The sequence below is a fragment of the Pithys albifrons genome, chromosome 15 (genome assembly GCF_047495875.1).
Source record: "Pithys albifrons albifrons isolate INPA30051 chromosome 15, PitAlb_v1, whole genome shotgun sequence".
NCBI classification, from domain to species: Eukaryota; Metazoa; Chordata; class Aves; order Passeriformes; family Thamnophilidae; genus Pithys; species Pithys albifrons.
Window position 1 is genome coordinate 4141146 of NC_092472.1, and position 25240 is coordinate 4166385.

At 49.4% G+C, this 25240-nt stretch overlaps 1 protein-coding gene across 1 annotated transcript in view; it reads right to left on the minus strand.

Annotated features, from left to right (window-relative positions):
• PSD2 (pleckstrin and Sec7 domain containing 2) overlaps positions 1 to 25240 on the minus strand; it is a 68412-nt gene that overhangs the window by 5685 nt on the left and 37487 nt on the right. Inside the window, exons 6-13 of the mRNA XM_071569964.1 lie at positions 24775 to 24855; positions 24152 to 24264; positions 21761 to 21819; positions 14343 to 14432; positions 13343 to 13386; positions 9647 to 9837; positions 8437 to 8507; positions 262 to 419 (exon numbers count right to left, since the gene is read on the minus strand). Coding sequence (XP_071426065.1) covers positions 262 to 419; positions 8437 to 8507; positions 9647 to 9837; positions 13343 to 13386; positions 14343 to 14432; positions 21761 to 21819; positions 24152 to 24264; positions 24775 to 24855 — 807 coding nt within the window. The remainder of the gene's footprint in view (positions 1 to 261; positions 420 to 8436; positions 8508 to 9646; positions 9838 to 13342; positions 13387 to 14342; positions 14433 to 21760; positions 21820 to 24151; positions 24265 to 24774; positions 24856 to 25240) is intronic.

The window sequence follows — 25240 nt, forward strand, 5'->3', positions numbered from 1 at the left end:
CTTTACTCAGCCCTTTTCATCCCAGTCCATCCTGCTCAGCCCAGCTTGGTGACAGATGAGAAGGACCTCCAGGACTGACACAAAGCTACCAAGAAACTGTGACCTCTGACCAAGTCCTTTGCACAGCCTTATAGACATCACCCTCAGACCCCTGCTCCCCCCAGCCTTGTTCCCTCCTCTGTGTGCTGATCTGGGCAGGTTGGGGGACTCTGGCAGTGGCTGGAAATCAGGCTGCCCATCCAGGGAAGAGCTGGTACTCACGGGGCCTGGAAGAGGAAGACTCTCCAGTCAGCTGTCTTCAGCTTGAGCACGTTGGACTTCTTGCTGTAGTCAGAGGCTTTTGTGGCTAAGGCGTGGTGCACACGGATGGCATTCTTCAGATCCACTTCAGAGAGGTCTTTGTCAGGTTTATATTCGTCCTGTGAAGAGGAACGTTAATTGGATAATGACAACACTAACACTTGCGGGCTGCTTTAATGAACCTGCCTTTCTCCCTGCACTATAATCACACAGTGCCAAGACCAGGAAAAGCAGTAAATGCTAGGGGCTGATAATGATAATAATTAACATCTGGCAACTGCTTCCATCATTAAGTTCACTGGGAAGATGTGAAGAAGGAGATGAAAGTTTTAAATGTAATTATCAATAGTTATCTCTAACACAGCACATGCCTGAGGCTTCATGGCAAGGCAGCAGGCAGGGGCAGGGTTCTGCAGGACTGCCCCCACAGCTCAGAGCTCAAGCTGGGATGCAATTCTCAGTCAACAGGGGGTATCAGTGAGTGCCTGCCCTGGTCCTGCAGCTTCACAGAATCATAGAATCACAGAATGGTTTGGGAAGGGACCTTAAAGCTCATCTCATTCCATGCCCCTGCCACGGACAGGGACACCTTCCACTATCCCAGGTTGCTCCAAGACCCGTTGATCCTGGCCTTGTACACTCCAAGGGATGGGGCAGCCACAGCTTCTCTGGGCAGCCTGTGCCAGGGCCTCACCATCCTCACAATAAAGATTTTTTTCATATACCCAACCTAAATTTCCTCTCTTTCAGTCTGAACCCACCAGTCCTTGTCCTACCACTCCAGCTTTGTGTGGAGGAGGGTCTGGGCTCAGATAGCCCTGGAACAGCAGCATCCCTGCAACCACTGCCCTTCCATATCAGTGTGGGGTTTGCTGGGCAGTTGCCAGGCTGAGTGTGGCCCACCTAAACCACTCTTGATGTTTCTTTACTGCCCCTTGGGCATGGTCTCCCCTGTAATTCATTAGACTGGTACTTGAGAATTGCAGCAGCATTCCCTGGATTCCCGCATTGCCTTCTCCACTGAAGGACAATTTCACACAAGTAGGGAATTAGGCAATAACTATGTAGGCATGTATTTTATAAAAAGGTAGAAAATACTGAACCTGGGATTCTGAAAGGATGACCTTGGCACAGAACAAATGCTTTGACTTGTGAAGACCTAATGTGTTCCCCCACTTGGAGAGAAGTATTTGTTTGAGGAAGACATTGCTGCTCAGGCCTCATGTATTGCAGAGATCCCTCAATTCAGGATGTTTTTCCAAGGCTGAAGCTCTTTGGATCTGAATAAATAAGACTTTGCTGCCCATGATCTCTTATTTCAAGATAAGCTTTCTGAAAATACAGCTCAAATAACTCAGCTTAATGGTGTGTGACAAGAAGAAACCGCTACGGCTACATAGTGACTAATCCAGATCCCTGGCTTCAATGGAATCCTCAGGTATTGCCTCTATGTATTTCAGGCTTTCAGGTATCAGTATTGGTGTAAGAAAAATCCAAATTTTTTTCTGTTGCTGGGTCCAGTAAATCAGCATGGGGTTGAACAAAGGAGGTTCTCTCCACCTTCTGCCTCCCTGTTTGCAGGAGTACACAGTGCTGGAGGTCACTGCACAGGCTGACTTTTCCAGGAGGCTCATCCCAGTCCCAGTGCTGTGGTGGTCATGATGGTATGGATGGCTGATGATGCTGAGGGATGTCTGTGTGCTCTTAAACTGCTCCATTCACAGATATCTCCAAGGCTTACATGAGGCCACACACATCTCTGAAACCACCACAGCGTCCAGCACCTACACCACATGTAACCTACTCCATGTAGCCTCTTCCCAGAGAATAATCCCATTGACTTTCAACAAGCCACATCAGCTCTGCTCCAAAGCCTCCAGCAGCTTCTCTGCATTTTGCCCCACTCCCTTTCTGAGCTCTGATGTAAGTTTGTGCATAAAATACTGCTGAAGAAAAGAAGCACCCAAAAACTTAACACAGAGACCTCCAGTGAAGTGATCCTGGTTTAACTCTCAAAGAAACTGATCTGTACTAAACCATAAGTGGTGTCATATTTGGAGGAACTCCAGGCAATGTTGTGTCCACTATACAGTATCACTAACCCCACTCCCACCTTTCCCATGGTGTTATCCTGCCATACATTTCCCAGCAAAGGGGTTGATTTGGTATCAAGGGGCTGTTGAATCTTTTTCATGTGTCCTGTGCCACTCACACCACAGGTACTTGTCACTGGGAAATGGGCAGGGAATGCTGTGGCACACCATACCAGTTACCCTTAGCCCCCAGCCCTTGCATGGTGGCATGTCGATTTTTCCCTTACATCTCCATGTGTAGGGTAGCGGGTCCAAACTTTCCAGGGTCTGTTTTAGGGATATTCTCTGCAGGAATTGATCCCAGCTGTGCACACTTAGTTTCAGAACCCCTCTAAATTTACTTTCAGCTTTTAATGTTGATGGTGTAGCCACGTTCCCCATTCATGTGCCTTTCCTGCTACACCAAGGACCTGCTCAAACACGCACGGCCATCCCCTTGCCTGGGCTTAGCTTCTGCCATGGTGGTGCTTCTGGAGGCTTCAGGACACTGTCCCATGCCACACACTCCTGTGAGCAGGTGGTGGGAGATCCACAACTAATCTCAAAGCTTGTTTTGCCAAGAAAAGGCACCTGTATCTTGTCCCTGCCTTTGCAGGGCACCTGGATGGGGTGAGAGAGCCCAGTGTATCTGCTGCCCTCTCCTCTGGTCTCAGAACCAGCCCTGGGAAGTGATGGGAATATGGACATGGAGCAACAGAGATTTCTCATGCTCTGATTTGTGAGTGGCTTTTCCTCTTTTTCCTTTCCTTCACCTCACATCTACCAGCCTACAAACCGTTTAATTTGAAAAACTAACCCTTGTGCACTTTTCAGTCTAGTCAAGAACTTGGCTCTCCAAGGAGCACTACCTTGAAAAGGGCCTGCCTGTGACAGCATATGTAGCTCAGGGCTTTGCTGGGAACCCCTTCATGGTTGGGAGCTGCAAGGGGAGAACCTCTGGGAAGATCTGCACACTTTTCAGTACTTCTGTACAAAAGCACCTCATGCTTTACAGCTCTCCATCACTCTTCTCAAGACCCCTCCATGTGTGGTGATTAAGGGTTATTATCCTCATTTCACAGAGATGAAGTAAGTTGCCAAGGGCCATGGAATGAGTCAGTGCCCAGAGCAGATTAATGCACAGGAGGTGTGCCCTGCTCCCAAGTCTGCATTTCTTCTTCAAGACTCTGCTGCAGCCCTTTAGGGGAACAAGCAATTGCTTCAGCAGGCTGTGCTCCAACACGCTGATCCAGCAATTAACACCAGCAAGCCAATGGCATGTGACATCTCCTCACCAGCAGGTTTATGGCTGCTGCCTGAACTATTTCTGTCAGACTAACTTCTACCTGTCCACCCACCCACCACCCTTCTGCCTGTTTTATGTCCACTTCTCTGGCCATTCTTCCTTTCTCAACATGAGCCAACAGTGTGCCCAGGTGGCCAAGAAGGCCAATGAGATCCTGGCCTGTATCAAAAATAGCGTGGCCAGCAGGCCCAGGGCAGTGACCCTTCCCCTGGACTCTGCCTTGGGGAGGCCACACCTTGAGTGTTGTGTTCAGTTCTGGGCCCCTCAGCTCAGGAAAGAGATTGAGGGGCTGGAGCGGGGCCAGAGAAGAGCAACGAGGCTGGAGAAGGGACTGGAGCACAAGTGCTGTGGGGAGAGGCTGAGGGAGCTGGGGGTGTTCAGCCTGGAGAAGAGGAGGCTCAGAGGTGACCTCAGCATTGTCTAGAACTGCCTGAAGGGAAGTTGTGGCCAGGTGGGGGCTGGTCTCTTCTCCCAGGCACTCAGCAATAGGACAAGGGGGCACAGGCTTAAGCTCTGCCAGGGGAAATTTAAGTTGGATATCTGAAAAAAATTCTTTGCAGAGGGAGTGCTCAGGCATTGGAATGGGCTGCCCAGAGAGGGGGTGGATTCCCCATCCCTGGAGGTTTTTCAGCTGAGATTGGCCGTGGCACTGAGTGCCATGATCTGGTAAAGGGACTGGAGTTGGACCAAGGGTTGGACTCAATGATCTTGGAGGTCTTTTCCAACCCAATCCATTCTATGATTCTATTTACATCCCCAAGCCCTCCTAGTCCCCTGCCTTGCCTCCGTCTCTCATTCTTATGTATCCTCAACTTGCTCCTCAAAATCAAATGGAGAAGAGTTTCCTATTAAACTTAGAGGAATTTACTATTAAAGCCTAGATCCTTGTTTTGGTCTGAGCCAAAAAGTGGAACAGGCTGAACCTGTGCTCTGTGATGTCAGGTGGGTCTGGAAGCAGGTTCTTTCTCCTCTATCTTCACATCAGAAAATCTTTTCCCGGTGATTTGTGCTCAAGCCAGGTTCTACCTTATGTTTATCTGCAGGTATCTTCTGCTGAGATCTTGAAAAGCTGGCACACCACTTCATTCTGTATTGTGCAACTCCTTTGTTGTGCAAACCACCCCACAGGAAAGAAATGGCACCAGGAATCCACAGGACAGGTGGATGTTTATCCACTCTCTCTTGCAGTGCTGCGAATGTTTGGAAATGACAGGGAAAAGACTTTGTTTTCATGGTCTCATCCTTCTGTTCTGTCTCTGCAAGCCTGGTAGATGCTTTCTACAGCCAAGCCCAGACCAAGGAATCCCCTGAAGAGGGATATAGCACAGTCTGGCAGCAGCTCATGACTAAAAAACCCCACTTTGCCCAAATCCTTTGTCCACACATTCCTTAGCTTTGTTTTTGTTGTTGCTCCAAATGCTACTTCCTTGCAGCATCCTTGGCAATTCTGGTCCCTCCTGCTAATTACACATCAGTTATGGCTATTACTTATCAGACACTTGCATACACCTATATGAGCCTTAGGTGTTCTGCTTCTTCAGTCTCTCTCCATAAGGAAACTCCTCAGTCTGAAAGTCTGCTCCTGAAAGTCACAGAGTTAAGAACACTGGTCTTCTAACTGCCATGTCAGTGTCATCCTTGCTCTCTTTTAAACCCTACACACCTTGAACTAACATAATGAACTATGTTGATAGATGGGTATGGCTGCAAGCAAAGAAACCCCAATCCCTCTGCCCCAAGAGCTGCAATGACACTCAGTGTCAGCTTCCTGGCTCCTTCTGCTGCTGGTCAAGCAGTCAAGAAAATCTTCAGTAAACTGAATTTTGGTTCAGCATGGGAAGAAAATTCCATGGTGAAAGTGTATTTCATTCCCAATCACAGAACACCCTGAGCTGGAAGTGATCCACAAAGATCATCCAGCACAACTCCTGACCCTAAACAGGACCATCCCCAAGACTCACACCATGTGCCTGAGAGTATCAACCAAACACTCATTGAGCTCTGGCAGCCTTGGTGCTGTGCCCACTGCCCTGGGGAGCCTGGTCTGTGCCCAACCGCCCTTGGGGGGAAGAACCTTTTTCTAATACCCAACCTAAACCTCCCCTGTCACAACTTCAAGCCATTCCCTTCAGTCCTGTCACTGGTCACCAAAGAGAAAAGATCAGCGCCTGCCTCTCTTCTTCCCCTGACAAGGAAATATTTACGCTTTCAACAGACTCATTCCAAGAGAAGTCCTTGGTGAAAAATTCGTTTAGATCCACATGCTTCCTGTAATCACTGAAATTTCTTTTTTTTTTCCACAGAAAAACTGTCACGAAATTAAACGTTGATGATAGCTCTGTACAAGCCAAATCCTCAAGTACCACCTGTGGTCAGCATGAGCACTCTGGTGGGCTCCATGTGGAGATATGTAATGAGACAAGGACTGAGATGTGAGAAGAGTGCTACTGCCTTGAAGGGCTGGAGCAGCTCCGGACTCTCCTGTGTGCAGCACCTTCCCTCAGCTGCAGGAGAGAGTGGCAGGGCTGGGATAAGAGCAACCCACACTGCAAGTTACAGCTGCTGCCAGATTTCTGTTGGCTTTTTGACATCTGCCATAGGACCTGGTGAAACATGAGAATCACTGGGGTGTGCTACGAGCTCAGTCATAATTCCATGCTGCCCTGGGGATCTTTCTGCCTTTCTTATATAATCCACTGTTTGTTTACTCTCATTGCTGTGGAGATAATACTGCACTATGCAGGAGCATCTGCCCACAGGGAGTGCTGCTCCAACAAGGTGAGTTCAATGGGTTACTGCTCGGCATGTGCTGCTCAGGTAGTTCAGACCTAGTTCAGTGGGTTATGCTGTTGCATTATGAACAGACATTTGGCATTCTGGGCTGGCTCACAATGACATTCAAGTGAGCCCCTTTATCCAGTCTCCTTGGATTTTCCTGCATAAAACTTTCCAGCAAATCCTCCTGGCATCCAAGTGTCAGAGAGCTCAATGCTACAGTATGCAGGGAAGCTATTCCGTGGTGACTTTGACTTCCATGAGGACTGAGATTTGTGCTTTTGTTGACTAGAGGTATCTACACAATGACCAGAGATGAACAGAGGCAGAAAGCGTCACTTGGCACCCCATGGAAGGACCCAGATCAGCAAGGTCATGAAGAAGAATATAAACTTTAAGCATAAAATCATGTATTCACAGAATATCCTGGGTTGTGAAGGGACCCACAAAGATTAACCAAGTCCAATTCCTGGTCCTGCATAGGCCAGTCCCAGCAATCCCACCACGTGCCTCCGGGCATTGTCTGAATGCTCCTTGAGCTCTGGCAGCCTTGGGGCCGTGACCACTGCCCTGGGGAGCCTGTTCAGTGCCCAACCACCCTCTGGATAAAGAACCATTTCCTAATATCCAACCTCACCCTCCCCTGACTCAGTTCCAGCCAATCCCTCAGGTCCTGCCACTGGTCACACAGAGCAGAGACTGGAGCTGCCCCTCATGAAGAAGCTGCAGAGCTTGGTGAATTCTGACCTCAGCCTCCTCCTCTCCAGCTGAACAAACCAAGTGAACCTCAGCTGTTCCTCATATGGCCCCTTTAGACCCTTCACCATCCTTGTGTCCCTCCTTTGGACACTTTCTAAGAGCTTTAGATCTTTCTCACATTGTGGTACGCAAACCTGCCCCAATACTGCAGGTGAGGCTGCCCCAGTGCAGAGCAGAGGGGACAATCCCCTCCCTCATCTGGCCAGCAATGCTGGGCCTGATGCCCCCCAGAACAGGGTTGGCCCTCCTGGGCACTGCTGACTAGTGGCCAACTGGCCACTGACCTGGACTCCCAGGGCCCTTTCCAGAGCTGCTTTCCAGTCTCTCAATTCCCAGTTTGTACATTCAGGGTTGCCCCAACCCAGGTGCAGAATCCAATACTTGCCCTTGTTAAACTTCACATGGTGGGGATTGCCCTTCTCTCTAATTTATCAGGAGCTCTCCACAGGGCCTCTCTGCCCTTGAGGGAGCCAACAGCTCCTCCCAATTTAGTGTGGGCAAACTTATTTAGTATCCCTTCCAGTCCTGTGTCCAAGTCATTAATGAAGATGTTGAAGAGCACAGGGCCCAAGAAGGAGCCCTGTGGAACCCCACTAGTGACAGGCCACCAGCCTGATGTCACCCCAGTCACTGTCACTCTTTGTGCCTGACCCATGAGCCAATTGCTCACCCACCACATAATGTGTTTATCCAGCTGTGGATCCTGTGAGAGACGGTATCAAAAGCTTTACTGAAACACAAGAAGGTCACAATAACTGCCTTCCTATATCAGACTCAATAAAGCTGTGTATATTCAGATCTCTGCCAGCAAATAAAACAATGGGCAGGATAAGACTGGTCAGATGCTCCACCTCTTCAGTTTCCTATTGCATTTCTCACTACTATCCTATTTCACCTATTCCATATCATCTGTTCATTCATGCTCCTGACAGCTCCTTCTTGCTGGGATACTTCTGCAGAAATCTTGACTCAGTGTTCACTCTTTAATATTTCTTCCTTCAGGGTCCTCTTTTGAGGGTGTGAACAGTCTCCTTAGCATAAACACCACTAAAAAAAGATGAGAGCATCCTCCAGCCAGGGTCTCTGGAGGAGCTCTGCTGAAGTCCATGCATGTGTTAGGACATGAGTTCACCTCTACTTGTATCTATAGGTCTCCTGCTTAGGACAGCAGGACTGCTTTGGAGACAGTATGAGACAGCAAAGGGCACAGTCCCTCATGGTTACCTTTTGTAAATAAAGGACGGTCCCTTTAAGTACAGCATAAAATTTCTTCCAACCTCTTCTTCCTCTGGGAGCTAAAAAAGGAAGAATATTTCATTGTATGTATCTGTTTCTGCTGGTGCTGCTTGACCTTCCTGGTAAACCCAACCCTTCTCCTTACACACCCCAGGCACACACTCATGCCCAGACCTCAGACACCTCCAAGCTTTTGCTCACAAGTGGCTTGTCTGCAGGGACGTGTGTTTGAGAGACAGTAGCTGGGCTCTACAGCCTCCCAGCAGGAACATGAGCAGGTCAAAAACAGAGATGAGCTGGTCCAGGGACTCACTGGACACCTGCAGGAAGTCTCTGCTCCTCTAAACCCAGGTTCATGCTCCTTGGACTAAATGCTTGGGGAGCAGAGACATTCCCTGAGCTCTTCTGCTTCTGGTGAGTTGGGCAAATGTACCCTGGATAAAGCAGCTACTTTTACACTGAGGAGGGAGCACTGCCACTTGATGGACTTGGGGACAGAAAGCTTTCTGGAAGATGGAGAGGGGTGGGAGGTAAGGGGAACCATCCACATCACTACAAGACAGCTGATCCTCCAAGCATGGGATATTAAGAAAATGCTGGAAGTAAGGGAGGCCTTTGGTGGTGATCTCTACTCAAGACTTTAAATTGGCTGCAGTGACTGTGCCAATCACATCAATTAGCAAAAGGGATTATTCAAAGTTTAATTAATCTCTGCTCATCAACAGTTCCCAAACATATTTTCCTTTACCTTTGCTGTAATCCCATATGCTGATAGCAGAGCTATGGGGTGTTCTGTCCCCCAGCCAGTACATGGCAGGATATGGACATGAGCAAAGCTTGGCAGATCAGACTGTCCCCACGGGCAGGGCTGGGGTGGACAACTGCTGAGGAACCATCCTGCCCCCATTGCTCAGAGAGTGGGATTGGAAATATGCCCAGGAACAGGATGGAAGACCAGGTCTGTCTGTGTGGGACATACAGACAGGCCCTGTTAGGTTCCTTGGTAGTGAGAAGGGAAGACTGAGGCCTCCTGAAAACATTCACGTCTAAAAATGCCTCAAAATCCCCTCCTTCCCTGGCACTTCTGGGGATCTCTCTTGTGTTCCCTGGGATGCAGTGGGGAAATGCCAGAAAGAAACGTAGGGAAAAGCTCTGGGGATGCCTGGGGCACCTCTCCCCCTCTCCCATGAACACGTACTTCTCTTTCCATCCATGTCTGCGTGGGTTTTACGGGTGAGGACGCCGTGCTTGTAGGTGACTGCGTTCAGTGCCTGGGGGATGTCCAGGAAGGGATTGCTGCTGTCAACAATCCTTGTCACTTTCTTCGCACTGGCTCCAAACTTGTCATCTACCAGCTCTGAGAGGGATTTCCTCAACTCGTCCTCATCGCTTGGAAACAAAATCAGAGAAGAGATTGAGTGGAGAAGATGTGGGGTGTGTCACATTGTTCCCCATCTGCTTTGAGTTTAGAGTTTTTATTACAAGACTGGTAAGGGAAAAAAAGGAAAGGAGACGTGGGGACTATGATACACAGAGAGTGCCAGTGGTAGTGATCTGAGCTGGGAGGAGTTGTGGGTGGCAGGTAAGTGTCCCAGAGGTCCCACTGTGATATTACTCAAATGAGTCAGAGGATGGGTGCTTGTCTGAGCACCAGGAAGCTGCAGACACCCCGTGTTGAGGACTACAAGCATTTCACAGGGACAGTGTCCAATTCTGAGCCCTAAAACCAGAGCTCAAGGAGAGCTTTTGCTGAAATCCAGGCATCACCAGCATTTCTCAACTGTTGGGAGGGAGCCCTTGGGGCCTTCTAGATACAGAAGGACCTTTAGGAATGTCCTCTGCATCTCTGAGGAACAAAAGCTCTGCAGACATTAGGGAGATGGACCACTTCAAAAAAAGACAAACCCTGGAACAGGTTATAAATCAGCACTGTGTTCCCTCAGGCTGAGCTGGCAAAGAGCAAGAAATACTGGTCATTTCCATAAAAACCGCTTCTCCTCATAGATCTCCTGGTCCTGGATGTTGAACAGCAAGAGCTGAGCATCTTAGTGAAGCATTACTACTCCACCAAGCTTGTCTCTTCCTGTCTGGAGTTAAACCTAGTCTGGTACATAGAAACTAGAACTTACATGGGAAGTGACAGTTCCCAGTGTCCCTGAGATATGAAGGAAGGAGAGCAAACAGGGCATTTCTGCCCTGTGTGATAAATGTCAACATCTAAATGGCTTCAGTAGTCACCTTAGGTTGCAGATCAGATTGGGACCGAACCTCAGCTGAAGGCGAGATGAACCCACTGGCTGGGATGTGAGCTGTAAAACACCACACTCTGCACTCTGCACAAGCAGATGGCCAAAGCATCAGACACCTCTTGGAAGAGAAGGATGAATTCTCATCCCTCAGCACCCCCAAGAGTCCTGGGGCTTAGGCAGAGCCCAGACACTACACCTGGGTGGGGAGTTAGTGGGGCTCAATTCTTTGGGCTGCACCAGAGGGACCCCTCAGAGTCCTTCGTGCTGCTGCGCTGATGGTCACATACCTGCCTGTCTGGGGGGATTTGTGGTCAAAGCCATTTCCTTCCCAGGATGGACAAGGACAGAAGGCAGAGGCAAGCAGGAAGAGGGTCCTGCCTGTGCATGGCTGTGACTCAGTGCCAGGTATCTGACAGAAAACCAGGTACCCTGTGCCAGGGAGTCTCTGACCCACGCACGCCATGTCAGGGAGCATCTCTCCCTGCAGAGGAGCTGAGGGGTCTGAGCCTTCAACCAAGCAGAACACCCTGTCCCAGGGCAGGTCCTGGGCCGGTGTGGGGTGAGTGAGGGGGTGCAAGGATACACTGGTGCAGGGATACACTACCAGTGTAGGAGGGACGGAGGGGGCTGGATGCTCCTGGCTGGAGCCGCCCCGTTGCAGCAGGACCTGGCGGGGGTGACACCCCTGGGATGTGCCCGAGCAGGGAGCGGTGCTGGCAGGAGTTGTGTAACCAGAGCCCGCATCCAGCGGCAGATGCACTCCTGCTGAACTGCCCTTACATAAACCATCCCGCCGGCTGCCGCTGCGGAGCTCGGAGCTCCCTCTCGCGACAGAGCCCACGAGCGACCGGCCTCGCGCAGGTGACGGGGAAGGTGGGTTTTAAAGGGAAAATGATGGCACTTGACCTGCTAAGAAACTTCTGCCTTCCCAGGGCTGACTGTGGAAGGAGACCCCAAGCCACTGCCATCAGGCATGGCTGGCGATGGGGGCTCCTGCTCTGCACAGCTTGTCCCAGGTAGGTGCAGAGGGAGGATATTGAGCTTTTCTGCTCCAGACAATATGAGGAAGAGATGGGGCTAAAGGCTCTGAAGGTCCTGTTTAGTCACAGGACCCTCTAGAGACAAGAGAGGTCTGAGATTAACGAGGAGAGGAAAAGAAAGGGGACGAGAAAAGAAGGGAGGGGAGGAAAGGGAAAGGCAGAGGAGGAAAGGGGAAGGAAGGGGAAAGGAAAAGGAAAGAGGAAAGGGAGAGGGAGAGGGAGAGGGAGGGGGAGAGGGAGAGGGAGAGGGAGAGGGAGAGGGAGAGGGAGAGGGAGAGGGAGAGGGAGAGGGAGAGGGAGAGGGAAGGAAGAATGTCCACTATGTTAGCTTAAGATCCCGTCTGTTATGAGCTTTCTGTCAGAAGCAATGAGGAGACATTGGGGCTAGGAGACCTCGCTGAGGGTCCTGGCCTGTGCTCTGGGCAGGGGTGAGTGGCAGAGCAGGGGAACAAGGGCTGAGGAAGGTGCTGTGATGGGGGCCACCAAGCCAGCTGTTTCCAGGCTTGTTTGATCTGGAGGAGAAGACAGAGTGCATCTCACTGAGCTTGTGAATGACATAAAACAGAGAGGAACAGGGCCAGGAGCACCCCAGTGCTGCACTGGGGCTCCAGGTGAACAGCAGCATGAACAGGAGCCAGTGTGTCCTTGGAGAAACAGAGGCCGAGAGCATCCTGGGCTGTGTAACAGCGGCACAGTGAGGAAGTAAAGAGAAGTGATCCTCTGCTCTGCACTCATTGCATCATGTCATGATACAGCAAGCAGTGTTGGGGCCCCAGTACAGGGAAGAACATCAACAACGTGGACAGAGTTCAGCTGAAGCCACCAAGGAACCTGGAGGCTGGAGCACTTGCAGTGTAAGAAGTGACTAAGGGAATTGGACTTGTTCAGCCTGGAGAAGAGATGGCTTTGGGGGACCTCCTGGCAGCCTTCCCCATGTGAGGGGGTTATTGAGAGGACAAAGCCAGGGTCTTCACTGTGGTGCGTGGTAGGAGGACAAGAGACAGTGGCTATAAGACAAAACAACAAAGACAAGAAAACAATGCCACTCTCACAATAATTAAGTATTGGTTTGTTGATCCAGAGGGGTTGTGGGTTCTCTGTCCTTGGAGGTTTTCAGGATCAAACTGACCAGAACCCTGAGCATTCTGGTCTGAATTCAGTGTTGACCATACTTTGAAGAGGGAGCTGCGCTGTGTTGACCATACTTTGAAGAGGGAGCACAAGGTCTCTTCCCTCCTGAGTGATTCTCTGATACTATTTTCAGAAAACCCCCCAAACCCTATGTGGAAGAGGTGGAAAGTCTCAGTGACCAAAGTAACCACAGATCTTTCCTTGGGCAAAGACTCCTGAAGCACCTGGAGAGGGACCAGTGTTTTACATGTGTAATAGTAAACAAAGAGGGCATTCCCTTCCTTTAGATCATGGATCCATAGACTGTCACCAACTTCTTTTGTGTCTAAGCCATAAATAAACTCCATTTGCCTACAGAGGAGCTTCAGTGCTTAAGGGCTTGACAGGAAATATTCTGGGACTGAAACATGACTTAAAGACCTGCCAGACACAATGAAAGACACACTATCTCTCAAATGCTTAGCATATACTTACATGGCCCACTCCAGCTTCTCATTCTTGATGGAGTTATATAGTGTCTGAAACAAGAACATGGAATTAGCTGTGTCTCTCATCAAAGTAATTTCTGGCTGTAGAGATCATCTCCTCCTCCACACTCTGCCTTTGCTCTTGGAGAGATCCCTCCTTGCTGAACTGTCCTGGAGAAATCTTCACCAGTGACCAGGACAACTGCTGTCCTGTTAGACCCCTTTCTGTCCATGTGCCATGCTGGGTATTGGACTGGGCACATCAGCAGCAGAGGGGTCTGGCAGCCAACCTTTCTCAGGAGGCTGTATATGACATTTTTGACTCATATTGGGTGCTGCACCTAGTCCTGAGTCACTCCTGGCCTACATAAGATGGTAGAAGACTCTGGGATATGCCATGACACCTTTCGTGTCTTAACGAGGGGAAAGGAAAGGGGAGGCTTGAACTGAGTAGCAGAGGAGGGATGAATGACCTTGGGCTCAGCTCTTCCAGTTCCTCCCATGCAAAATGCCAGTGGCTTCTCAGAGGCACTGGAAAAGAAGCATGAATGGGCTAGAAATGTAGAATGTAGAGTTGGCCCTGACCATATGGAGGGGTGGGGTATGGTGAAAATACTGACTTTGGGGTGTTTAACCAAAATCCCATGGTACTGCACTAGTTGTGTTGGATCACTGCATCTAATTACATGGAAGCAAAGGCAGAGAAAAGTTTGCTGGATGGGCATATTTGGGGGTGGGGGGTACTTTGTTCTGTGCATTGTCTGGTGCATCACAGAGCTGCTCGGGGGGAAAAGGGTCCCTGGTATGTTCTGAGGGCAAATATGCCACAAATCTGGATAAAACACCATCAGGAGCAGATCTCTTAGCAAAGGCATCCATGGGGGTTACAATTCTTCTGAAACAACTGTGCACTGGAAAATGCTGATGGAAGGGCTCAGAGTGTCCCAGCAGGACTGGGTGGCACTGCAATAATGACAGTATTCCACTATCTATTTTTATCATGTTACCTTCAGCAAATCCTTTGCGAAGTCCTTCCCATCATTCAGCCCGTCCAGGTTTGCTATGAACTGTTGGCACGACATCTTTTTGCCAATGTTCTGTAAGGCAAAGAAGCAGCTCATTAAACTTGTGGGCAGTTTTGACTTTAATCAGTGTCCTTCAAAGAACATTTTTATATGTGGTGCTGAAAGCCTGGGTTTTTCCCAAAAGCTCAAAGCTGAAAGGGTTTCTGCTCTGATTTTCTATTGGGCAATTTGCTTTATTTGTTCATGCCAGAACCCAAATGTTACAAGTGACCTCCTTTTTAATGGTGGGGATAAGACACTTGAAAATAGCCTCTCCAGCTCTAACTCCAGGCTTCCTAAGTGGTCCAGGTTGGTCCTGATACAAGGGCTGTGTCTCAAAACTCAAAATAAGCAGTGTATTGAAATGGCAGTGCTTGGATGGGGCTCCAAGCCTGATGTGTGTCAAATAGTGTGAGCATGCAGTGCCAGCATCTGAAACTACCAGCACTGGGCAAGGGATTGCTGGTTCTTTATGGAAAATGTTATTTTTCATTGCTATTACAAAAAGAGATGGTCCAGATGGTACTGCATGAACTTGAGTGCAGTGGTGTGAGAGGGCAACACACGTACACTGGGAGAATCTCACAACCTGGAACACGCTCACCACCCGCTAATGCCAAGCATATTTGGTGCTGATGCTTCCAGGCCACCTGGCATCCCTGATACCATGGCTTCATCACCTGTGGCATCTGTCTTCCCAAACCCTTTACTCTTCACCATAGCCATGTGAGTCACTTTCTCAGCCTGCAAGGGTCACAGCAGACAGCTTTTTTCCAAGTCCCCCTCTGCAATCCCACCTCTCCAAAGGTGTGGAGGAGTCAGTGGAATTGCAGGGTTTGGAAAAAGGAGTCTGATGTCACAAAGGAAAGATGGGTGTCTCCAGTGCTATGTCATATCACACCCTTCACACCCTGGCATGTGTGAAGGACAGACCTTGGGTGACATCACATGGAGTGGACAATGGAGTTAGTGAGGAGAGCATGAGTTCACAACAGTGGTCCTCAGGATCCCAACAGCATCCTGTCATTGGGTGTGCTTCACATCCAGGTATTGACAGCGTGGCCATCCATGAGGGCCTGGGAAGATGGCCAAGAACAGCAGTCAAAGTCCTGTTTAGGTGGTCAGTGAGGAAGAGGAAGGGCTTCACTGGGTCACTGGCACGGGATGAAGGTGATGACGATACAGAAGGTGCCCTGCAGGGCAAGATGTGTCCTCAGTGCAAGGAAATAACCTCTTGAAAGAGGCTGACACCAGAAATCCCTGCCCACAAACATGCAAAGCAGATGACCTGGAGGCTTCTCCCCAGATGAAAGCATTAGGAAAGAGTGAGGCTTTGGGATTAGCTCCCCGTGGCCCCCCTTCACCTGTCATCTGTGTGTGCAAACACTCTTGGGCTACACAGGGAGCCAAGTGCTGCCTTTGAGCAGCTCTGTCTGATACTCTTAATTATGCCTCCTGCTGGTGCCAGCTCCAGATGAGCTGGCACCCTTGAGAGATCAAGAAGAAGGGGAATAAAGCACTGTTACAAATCTGCAGTGCCTGGGGACATGGTTGGCACAACACAGCTCAGCCATCACCGGGAGCCACACGGTCCCCATTAGGCAGAGGCTGCTGCCAGTCAGGCCTCAGTGGGTATGTGGGCTGAAGAAGAGCTCAGGAAACCTTGCACACATGCTGGGATTTCAGCAGAGGAAAGAGAGGTTTGTATTCCTGCTGGCCAGTGAAATTCAGACACAAAAAGTAAAGGAAAAATCCAGCATGTGGATGGAGAGAGAAAGGAGGGTGAAAAAGCACATTGTAAAGGAAGGAACCTCCATGAGGAAGGACGTTTGGAGGTGAGGCAGGTGTGTTGTCTGAGACCTTGAGGCACCAAATCACTTTGCACAGAGAGAAGGTGACTACTCCCTCGCCTGCCCTGAGGCAGGGAAGGAGAGTGCACAGCACTGGTCTTTCTGCCCAAAGAGATCTTATTCCAGTAGTGATTCAGCATTGAATATAGAGGCCAACACATTTTTGGAGATGAGTGGATACAGTGAGATAACACAAGTTACCAGCCTCACAGGCCTTTTTGGGGGATTTTCATGTGTGTCTGGGACATACATTCATCCCAAGGGATGGCTTCCTTTTTGTTCTGTCATTTGTCTCTCTCTCTGGTGCAAGACAATGTCTGAGCTCACCTGAGACTGCAGCCCCACTGTGGAAATGCAGCTAATTGCTGAGCAATTTGGAAAGACAAAAACAGCCCCTTTCCCTGACAACCAGAACAGGTGATGAGAAAGCTCTGATAAGGATGGGAATACTGGGAATCATCTTGTTGGGCAAGGTGGCTGAAGCACTGCAGGGTCAGGGGCAGGACTGAGGCTGGCTGTCAGCACAGGATGCTGGGGTGACTCAGATGTAATAAAACCTGATGTCAGCAATATTTGAACACTTCTCAACACTTGCTGCTTTGAGAAGGGGGCTGGAGCCAGCCACTCAAACATAAAGCCCTGCAAGTGCCTCCACATCACCACCAGCTGAGCAGAGAGAACAAAAAACCACCTCAGGACAAAGACTTTGCAGCTTCACTTGATCAACACTTGGGAAGAAACAACTCTGTGATTCCAAGAGCCTCATTATCAACAGCACTGGTACCAGGGACTGCCTGGGCTTTCAAACAATATTTAGCAACTGTGAGGGATCCCAGGAAAACCCCGGAAAGAGCCACTCTGAGGGCACAGTGGGGTGTCTTACACAGTAGGTCACCTGGCTGATTCAGCAAGGTCATCACATGGGGACATAATCCTCAGGAGAATGTGCCTGCACACTTAAAACTCAGTGCTCAGGTGTTCTGTGTCCCTTGCTGAACTGGGACCTCTGAGTAGGGAGAGCTTCATTTCTGTCCAGCCTGACATAGATGGGGGCATTTTGCTTTTATTTAATGGTGCATCAGTCACTTACCAGCAATAGAACAAGTCAGAGAGGCTGTTCCACAGCCACACATAGCTGCTATTCCTGATATGTCCCCCTGGCAGAAAAGAACTTTGTCCCACCTTTGCTTGCTCCAGGCCATGCAGCAAAGCATGAAAAGCCACTGTCAGAGTATCAGAGAGCACCATGGTGAGCTGGATGGGGAGCCAGCGAGACAACAGTGCACTGAACAGTGGATTAAACAGCTGAGAAAGGATGGATGTTTACATGAATGGGTATAGACAATTTGGGAATGGATGGGCAGAGGTGGATGGGTGCAGACAGTGTATGGGGATGCAGGGATGCAGAGACAAGGACCATGACAGTCATAGAGCCATAGAATTTCCTGAGCTGGAAGGGTTGCACAAGGATCATCGAATTCTGACCCCTGGTCCTGCATGGGACAGCCCCAAGGATGAGACTGATCTGGTGGTAGATAAACAGGGCTGATCCTGCTATCCCGTCATTTCAACCCAGAAGAACTCTCCTGTTTACATTTGGGTTCTTGCCTTTTCTTGCCACCTGCTGCTGAGCTGGCTCACCCAAGATGATCCCAGATCATTTCCTGAAGTATCCAGAATGGCTTTATCCACCTCTAGAAGACTCTGGCCTGTAGCCTGGCATTCCTTGTTGCCAAGTCCCAGCATTAGGATTCTGTGCAGGTGGATATGGAGCTGAGTGCTCAATGAGAAATGCAGGTGCCATGTGGAAAACCTGGGAGGAGAGACACTTTCCTGGGAACTGAAAAGTGTGAAAGGTGGCTGTCTGGGATGCTCTCCCATCACTCCCTCTGTGAGGTGTTAAATCATTTGAGCTTCTAGGCTGGAGCCCCAGGAGTCAAATCTCCCAGTTGTAAAGTGGTTAGAGGAGCACAGCTCCAGAGCCCCACAGCATAAGCATCATGCCCTTAGCAGGCCCTGCTTCTACTCATGTCCTTTGACCTCTCCCAAATACTCTTCTTCAGGGCAGAACACCCAATCAACTACATTTCTGCTCCAGCACAAAGTGAGGGTCACTGGTCTGATGGGACAGAGGTAGTGGATGTGTTCTAAGCTGCAGGAACAAATCACCCCACTGTAGGGAACCAACCTGCAATCTCTGGGTACCAGTGAGCCCTGGGTCACACAGAACTGCTGTGGGCAGCCTGGTGGCACTCTGCAGGGGATGCCAGTGGGTGCTCATACCTCAGAGCTCACCAGCTCTCCTGGTGCTACTAACACAGGAGTTCTGCCACCATCAACCATGAGCTTGGCTTAAGGAGAGGATCACAGGGTTTGTAAGATTAATGGTGGACGTGGAGTTAGGAGCGGCCCAGGATCCCATGTCAAGCTTTGTTCAATGGCCATGAGAACTGCTGGCCTGCTTTTTCAACAAATCACAGCATGACTCCAGGAGCTGGGCTTTGCTAAAGTACCAAAATGCACCCACGAGTGCTGGTGATTTGTGTGATTCATCACTGTCCTTTCATGGCCAGGAGGGATCACACTGATGGTGGAAAAGGAGACATCCCAAAGCTGTGTTTCCACCCAGAGACAGAGCAGAGATAGAGCAGGGCAGTACTTTGCCACAAGATCTCCTGGAGCTCAAACTGCACCAGCAGAGCAAGGCAGAGAGTTGCAACAACTTGGATTATACTACAAGACTTGGAATGTTTAGTGACTGCTGGCTTTTAAAACCAACTCCAGGTGCTTCCACAAATATGGAACGTCTCATTTTGAAGACACTAAGTGTTCTGTTTGGAAACAGGGGCTGAGTGCTCCTGTGGTAGAAAATCAGCCAAGGGCAGGTGCAAAACTGTTTCCAAGCCAGTCTCATCACCCTTAGGCCTGGACTCAGTGGGTGTCATAGTCACTGCTGGAATGGTGAACTGGACCATTCCAGAGGCACTGCTGTGGGAACTACCCCTTTTCAGAGACACATCAACTCTCCTTTCCTCACCAAAGGAATTTCCCACTCTGGCAATGCACAGTAATACACTGTAACACACACACAACATTAAAAATGAAAATAAAATTAAAAGTGATATGGAACATCATGGCAGCATCTTCAACAAGAAGGGCTGGCAGATCAAGTGACACATTCCCAGGTACACAGGAGTTTATGGAGGTTCCTCTATACCAGGAGCATTTCATGTGATGCATATCAGCTGCTAATGGCTTGCTAAGGAATAACACTGCACAATCACTAGGAATCCACACAAACAAAAATCCTTACTGGTTTTAACACAATAAAAAACAAGTCAAATGCCAGTGCTTTAAAGCAAAACACTGGAATGACTGCACTTACCACCTGGTAAAGGGTTAAAGAGCAGAAAGAGAGGTTCCAGAAGCAGAAGGAAATGAAAAAACAAAAAAAGGAGGAAAAGGAGAAGAAGAAATTAATGTTATACATGCAGAAAAATAAAGAGAAGATTTTTCAAAGAAAAGCTCAGGCATTTCCACACCTGGTCAAAAGGAAGTTATTTTTTCTTTGCCTAGACATCATGAGAGTATTTCTTCTTACCAGGCCTCTGAGCCAGCTTGTCAATGAAAAATAGAAATGTAGGGGTTTAGAGCTTTAAGTGGGGATTAGGCTGACATTTGGCCTTTTTAAGTATGTCTATCTTTTCAGAGGCATATTTTACATTTGTTTTTACTTAAAAAACTAGACTAAATAAGATTATTTTGGAATCAAGTCACATAGTTTGCCTTCTGCCACAGTGCTGCTTTTGCTGCTGCAGGAAATGCTTTGGTGGAAACATTTTTTGGCTCCAACCATTTTGGCTGAAAGATGAATGCAGAGATAGGTTGCTGGGAGCCAGGTGGGTGGGAATGGACCCAGTGGCCAGGATAAAACTGGTCATAGCTCCCTGTTCTGAGAGGATGAGGCCACAGCAGCTGGAGGCAGCTTGGTGCAGGCTGCAGTGCACATCTGGAAAGGATGTCACAGTGCACATCTGGACAGGATCCTCTTGCAGAAACCAGTAACTCCCCTCACTTGCTGCTGTGTTGACACCGTGCCACTGCTATGGGCGAAATATCTGTGTTGTAATTATGGGAAGGGTCTCCCAGGTGGACTCTCAGGATGGGCCCTGGTGAAGTTGGTGGCCTTTGCATCTTTGTCATCATTGCTGAAGAGCACTCATGTAGTGTCCTCTCCCCAACCCCACGGGAAAAGGCTCCTCTCAAATGTGACTATAAACTAGTAGGAAAAAAAAAAAGAGGTGAGTTAATGGCCTACTGTGCCCTCATTACAGGCTAATGAAGAGAAACTCAGGGCAAGCCTCTGCAGAGGCACAACAAATGGTCACCAGCTGGAGGCAGAAGAATCTGATGATGCGCTTGAAAATCCTGGGTTTGTAGGGCAGAAAAAGGGTGTGCAGGTTCCACATGCACAGGCTGCTGTAACAGACTCCTCCCCTGCTCCCATCCATGTCCCCTCCAGCTTCTGGGAAATCTGCACCTCCAGGTCTGAGCTCTCAGAGGGGCTAGGAAAGAAGGTACTTCGACAATCTGAGAGTTGAGGAGCCCCTCTACTGCTGGAAAGAGGGCACAGCCCTTTGAGCCTCACAGCTGCTCTACACCTGCACAATGAAGTTGGAGGGCAGGGAGAGGATCTGGGTCAGCAGTGCCTTCAACCTCAGCACTGAGCAGGGCACAAAGTCCACTCCCAGAGGTGTGGCTGGGGCAAGGTCTCCAAAGGTGCACAATGTCCCAGTGCTGTCCCCTTGGACCAGTGTCATCTCCTTCCAGCAGTTATTTTTCCTCCAACTCTCCTCTGCTCTCTACACGCTGGTTGACCTTTTAGGAACAAATCCAACCTACACCACCAGTAAGAACCCCTAAAAGGTGGCGAGAGATCTTCTCGCAGCTTCTGCTGTTTTCCAGCTACTCTTTTGGGCACTGATCTCTGCTCATCCTTCCCTTTGTCCAGAGAAATTCTCCTGTTACATCTTGGGGAAAAGCAACATCTGGGAGTTCATGTTTTGGGAAGGAAAGATGAAATATAGACCTGTGTGAAACAACTGACCCCCTTCCAGCAGTTTCTGGGAAGAGGGTTGCACCATAGTCAGCTGTCTGCACCACAAGAAGTTGCAGCACGACTGGTGCTGCCATTCCCAACCCCAGAGAGACTGGCAGGGAAGATCTCAATGGTAGCTCCTGGGACAGAGCTGATGTGAGCAACAGGTCCTGGGGAGAAAGCTGGACTGCCTGTCCCTCCATAGGATAACTGATGTCAGCAGGAGATGTGCCTTTGGCTTGAGTGTGGAGTGACACTTGTGTGTGGACTGTCCCCAGGTCTGGGCCTGGCACCCAAAATTCCCCCTGGAGCAGGTCAAATACTCTCTGCCAACTTAACTTTCCAGCAATGAGGGAACAGACCTCTACACTGGGAAGGAATAAAGGATGGATACACCTCCAAGTACTACTTACGTGGCCGTGGAGGTCTGTGTTTAGCAGCATCAGGGCACAGGTGAGTGTGTGAATCCCATCTGAAACACACAACAGTCAGGCAACTATGGTTGATACTCCCATTCCCATGCAGTTTTGGTGTTTGGTGTCCTGGCAGCCCACCTATTGCAGAACCAAGGCCAGTTGCTATGTCTGAGGGTTCTAAAGAATACCTGTTACATTCAACTGTGTGAGACAGTTAAAAAAAACAAACAAAGACATCCTCTTTTCCCTCAAACTTTACCTTTTTCTGAATCAATCACCAGGGAACTGTCTTTAAAGCAGTTTTGCCAATAGCTTTCTAAATACCAGACTTTCTACTAAGTCTTACTCCATTGCCATGAACTAGATGATCTTTACAGTCTTTTCAAACCCAGGCCTTTCTATGATTCCATGATTTCCATTATGTCCTGAAGCCACTGTAGATGGGGCAGAGACCCTGGCAAACAGAGCTGGTTTGCCGCAGTTTTTCATGGTCACCTCAAGGGTTTGTCCTGAAGTCTTTGGGCATCAGTTCCTGGCAGTCTCCAAGCTCTTGGAGCTGTATGGAATAGTGACAATTCCTGAGCACCCCATGCTCAAGGCCAAGCTCTGAACACTGACAGCTAAAAGCAACAAACACACCAGTCCAGGATGAAGTCAGCTGAGCACTTGAGCTTCTCCTTTTCTTGAAAGAACTGAGATCTGAGGAAAGAAAGGTTCATGTGCACATTGAGAATTTCTCTATGAGGGCTGCTAGTCCTGGGGACATGGTGTGATGTGATGGGACATCCCCGTTCAAGAGAATCACTTCCCAAGGAAGATGCTTCCTTCACTTTCACGAGCAGCAGTTTTGGGTTTAGGACAACGTGGCTTCCCAGTGTGTATTTTTACATCTCTGTGGGAAGTTCTAGGCTGACATTAGGCACTACTATGTAACTTTGGTCAGGTAAATCATGTCCCACATGGCCCCAAGGTGGAGCTGGTGTCCCAAGACCTGCCATTCTCTCACTGTTCCTTCGCCCAGTTGCACTCACTTTTTCTCTCAGTGAGAGTCACAACCCAACCATGTAGTTCCTCCATGTCTGGGCTTCATCAGTACAGGAAGGGAATAACAAGACACCACTATCTGAGAGAAAAACCAGGGTTGGCCCCTTCTCCAGGCAATAAGCAACAGGACAAGAGGAAATGACCTCAAGCTGTGGCAGGAGAGGTCCAGGTTGGACAACAGGAAAAATTTCTTCACTGAAAGGGTGGTTAAACATTGGAAGGGGCTATCCAGGGAAGTGGTGAAGTCTCCATCCCTAGAGGTTCAGGAAATGACTGGATGTGGCACTTAAGCCCCATGGCCCTTGTCTGTAGGGTTGGGAGGTGGATGCAACAAAACTGGGGATCACTTCCAGAGGGAAGTGTTGGAGAGGGGTCAGAACTTGGTATGTGGGATATTTCAGCTGGAAATTCAGCCTGCAGTTTAGTGCCTCCAGGACGGGAACCCTTTCCAGGGAAGGTCATGTTTGGATCAGTGAAATGCAGGGAAATGAAATCTAAACCTGTGTTTTATTGGGATAGCCCTGATAAAGGCAAAAACGTAATTCTATTTGGAGAATAGTGAGTGTCCAGTTAGCTTAGCAGAGGGACTGGAAGGTTCATGTGGCACCAGGTACTGCTGCCCTTTAGGAAGCCTGGGAGGAGGAGACAAGCAGGAGGTCTGAGCACAGCTGGGCTCCTGCATACAGGGAGGGTGGAGGAGGAATAACTGGCACTGCCATGGTGCCAGCTCAGAGCAGGTGAGCAGCCTGATTCCATCATGGGGGCATTCCCATGTTAGCAGGTGTGTAGAGGTGTGTATGTAAGTGCAAATGTGGGAATGCTCATGTCTCTGTGTGTGTGTGTGTGTGTGTGTGCACATGTGTACCAGGAATGACCTTTCCCATAGAATCATGGAATCAAAAGACTTCTAAGATCATCAAGTCCAATTATTCACCCAGCATCACTGCATCACTACACCATATCTCCAAGTGCCACATCTTCTGAACACTTCCAGGAATGGTGAAAATGTAGAATTGTTAAGGTTGGAAGAGATCTCTAAGGTCATCAAATCCAGCTGCTACCCTAAAAACGTCAGAAGAAACTATATCCACTCTGAAAAAATACTGTGGAGAGGCTGAAAGTAGCTAAGAAAATCTGCAACTGCAGTGACCCCAGGATTTTAGCCAGCTGTGCTTTTTTCTGCTGCAGCTGTAGATGCAGGGAACACAACTCCTGTGTAGAGCAAGCCAACACCTTTCCTCAATCTTCACAGAAAGGTCTTCTTCTTCCACTCAATGTCAGCATCTGGCACCCCCAGGGCAGTGATAACAATCAGGGCAGGATTCCAGGGAAAGGGGTTTGTACCTTCAGATGTGCTCTCTTCTGGGTTGCACTGGCAGTATCGCCGGGAGAAATGGATCAGCACCCGCTCCCGCTCCTGCGTCTCTCCCATCAGTGGGAATGCTTTCAAGAATGTCCTGCAGACAAAAAGGGATACTTAGAGACATCATGGATCAATCGGCTGGGCAGTGTCTGTGCTAAGAAGGGAGATGGGAAGAGGGTCCTTTGTCCTGACCCCAGCCTGGGCACCCTGGGCTCTCCAGGTGGGATGCAAAGGAGTCTATGGAGCCAGTGCTGAGCTGTACAGGGAAACTCTGCCAGCTGAGATCTGACCCAGCTCTGGCTTGATGGCACCAGGATGGGTTGCCCATCCCAAGGGAATAAGTTGCTCTCACTTGCTCTGATTTTGTGTTGGATGGGATTCCTGGGAAAGCTGCTCTCCACCACAGGGGAGCAGGTTGTGAGCCCTCCTGTCGAAGCACACTTTTGGTGGTAGCACCTTGTGTCAAACGTGACATCAAAGCAAGCATTAAAGCACAGCCTGGAGCTCCCCACAGTGCTCCTATCATATGGATGGCCCCCAAGGTGCTGGGAAGCCTGGAGAAGACCCCACCACGCTGCTCCATCCATCCCAGAGCCCAGCTCACCTGAGTGCTTTGTCAAGGGTCAGGCCAGTGAAGTCAAAGAAGCTGAGATACTCCTCTGCTACCAGCTTGCTAAATTCATTGCTGTAATTAAAGAGGGAGTAGTCAGCCCTTTCACCAGTGAAAAAGACACTGTCCTCAAGGAACAGCAGACTGCTGCCTCTTGACCAGCCCAATCCCAGCAAGACACTGTAGATGTGATTCCAGACCCAGGGTGACTCTCTGCTGGCATGAAAAGGATGGTAACATGCCTGCAGCCAGTCCCACACACCCACAGACAGAGAATGAGAGACATCTCCCCTGCTGCACCCCTCTATTGTGCTGCTGGCAGGGTGGAGCCTCCTCCCAAACCATCCAGGAGGAGGAGGAGGAGGCCACAAAGATGTCCTATGCTCATCCAACACCTAGTTCTCTTCCATTGCTGGCCATCTCCCCTCCTCCCACTACAATAGTCCTGCTCTCCACTCCA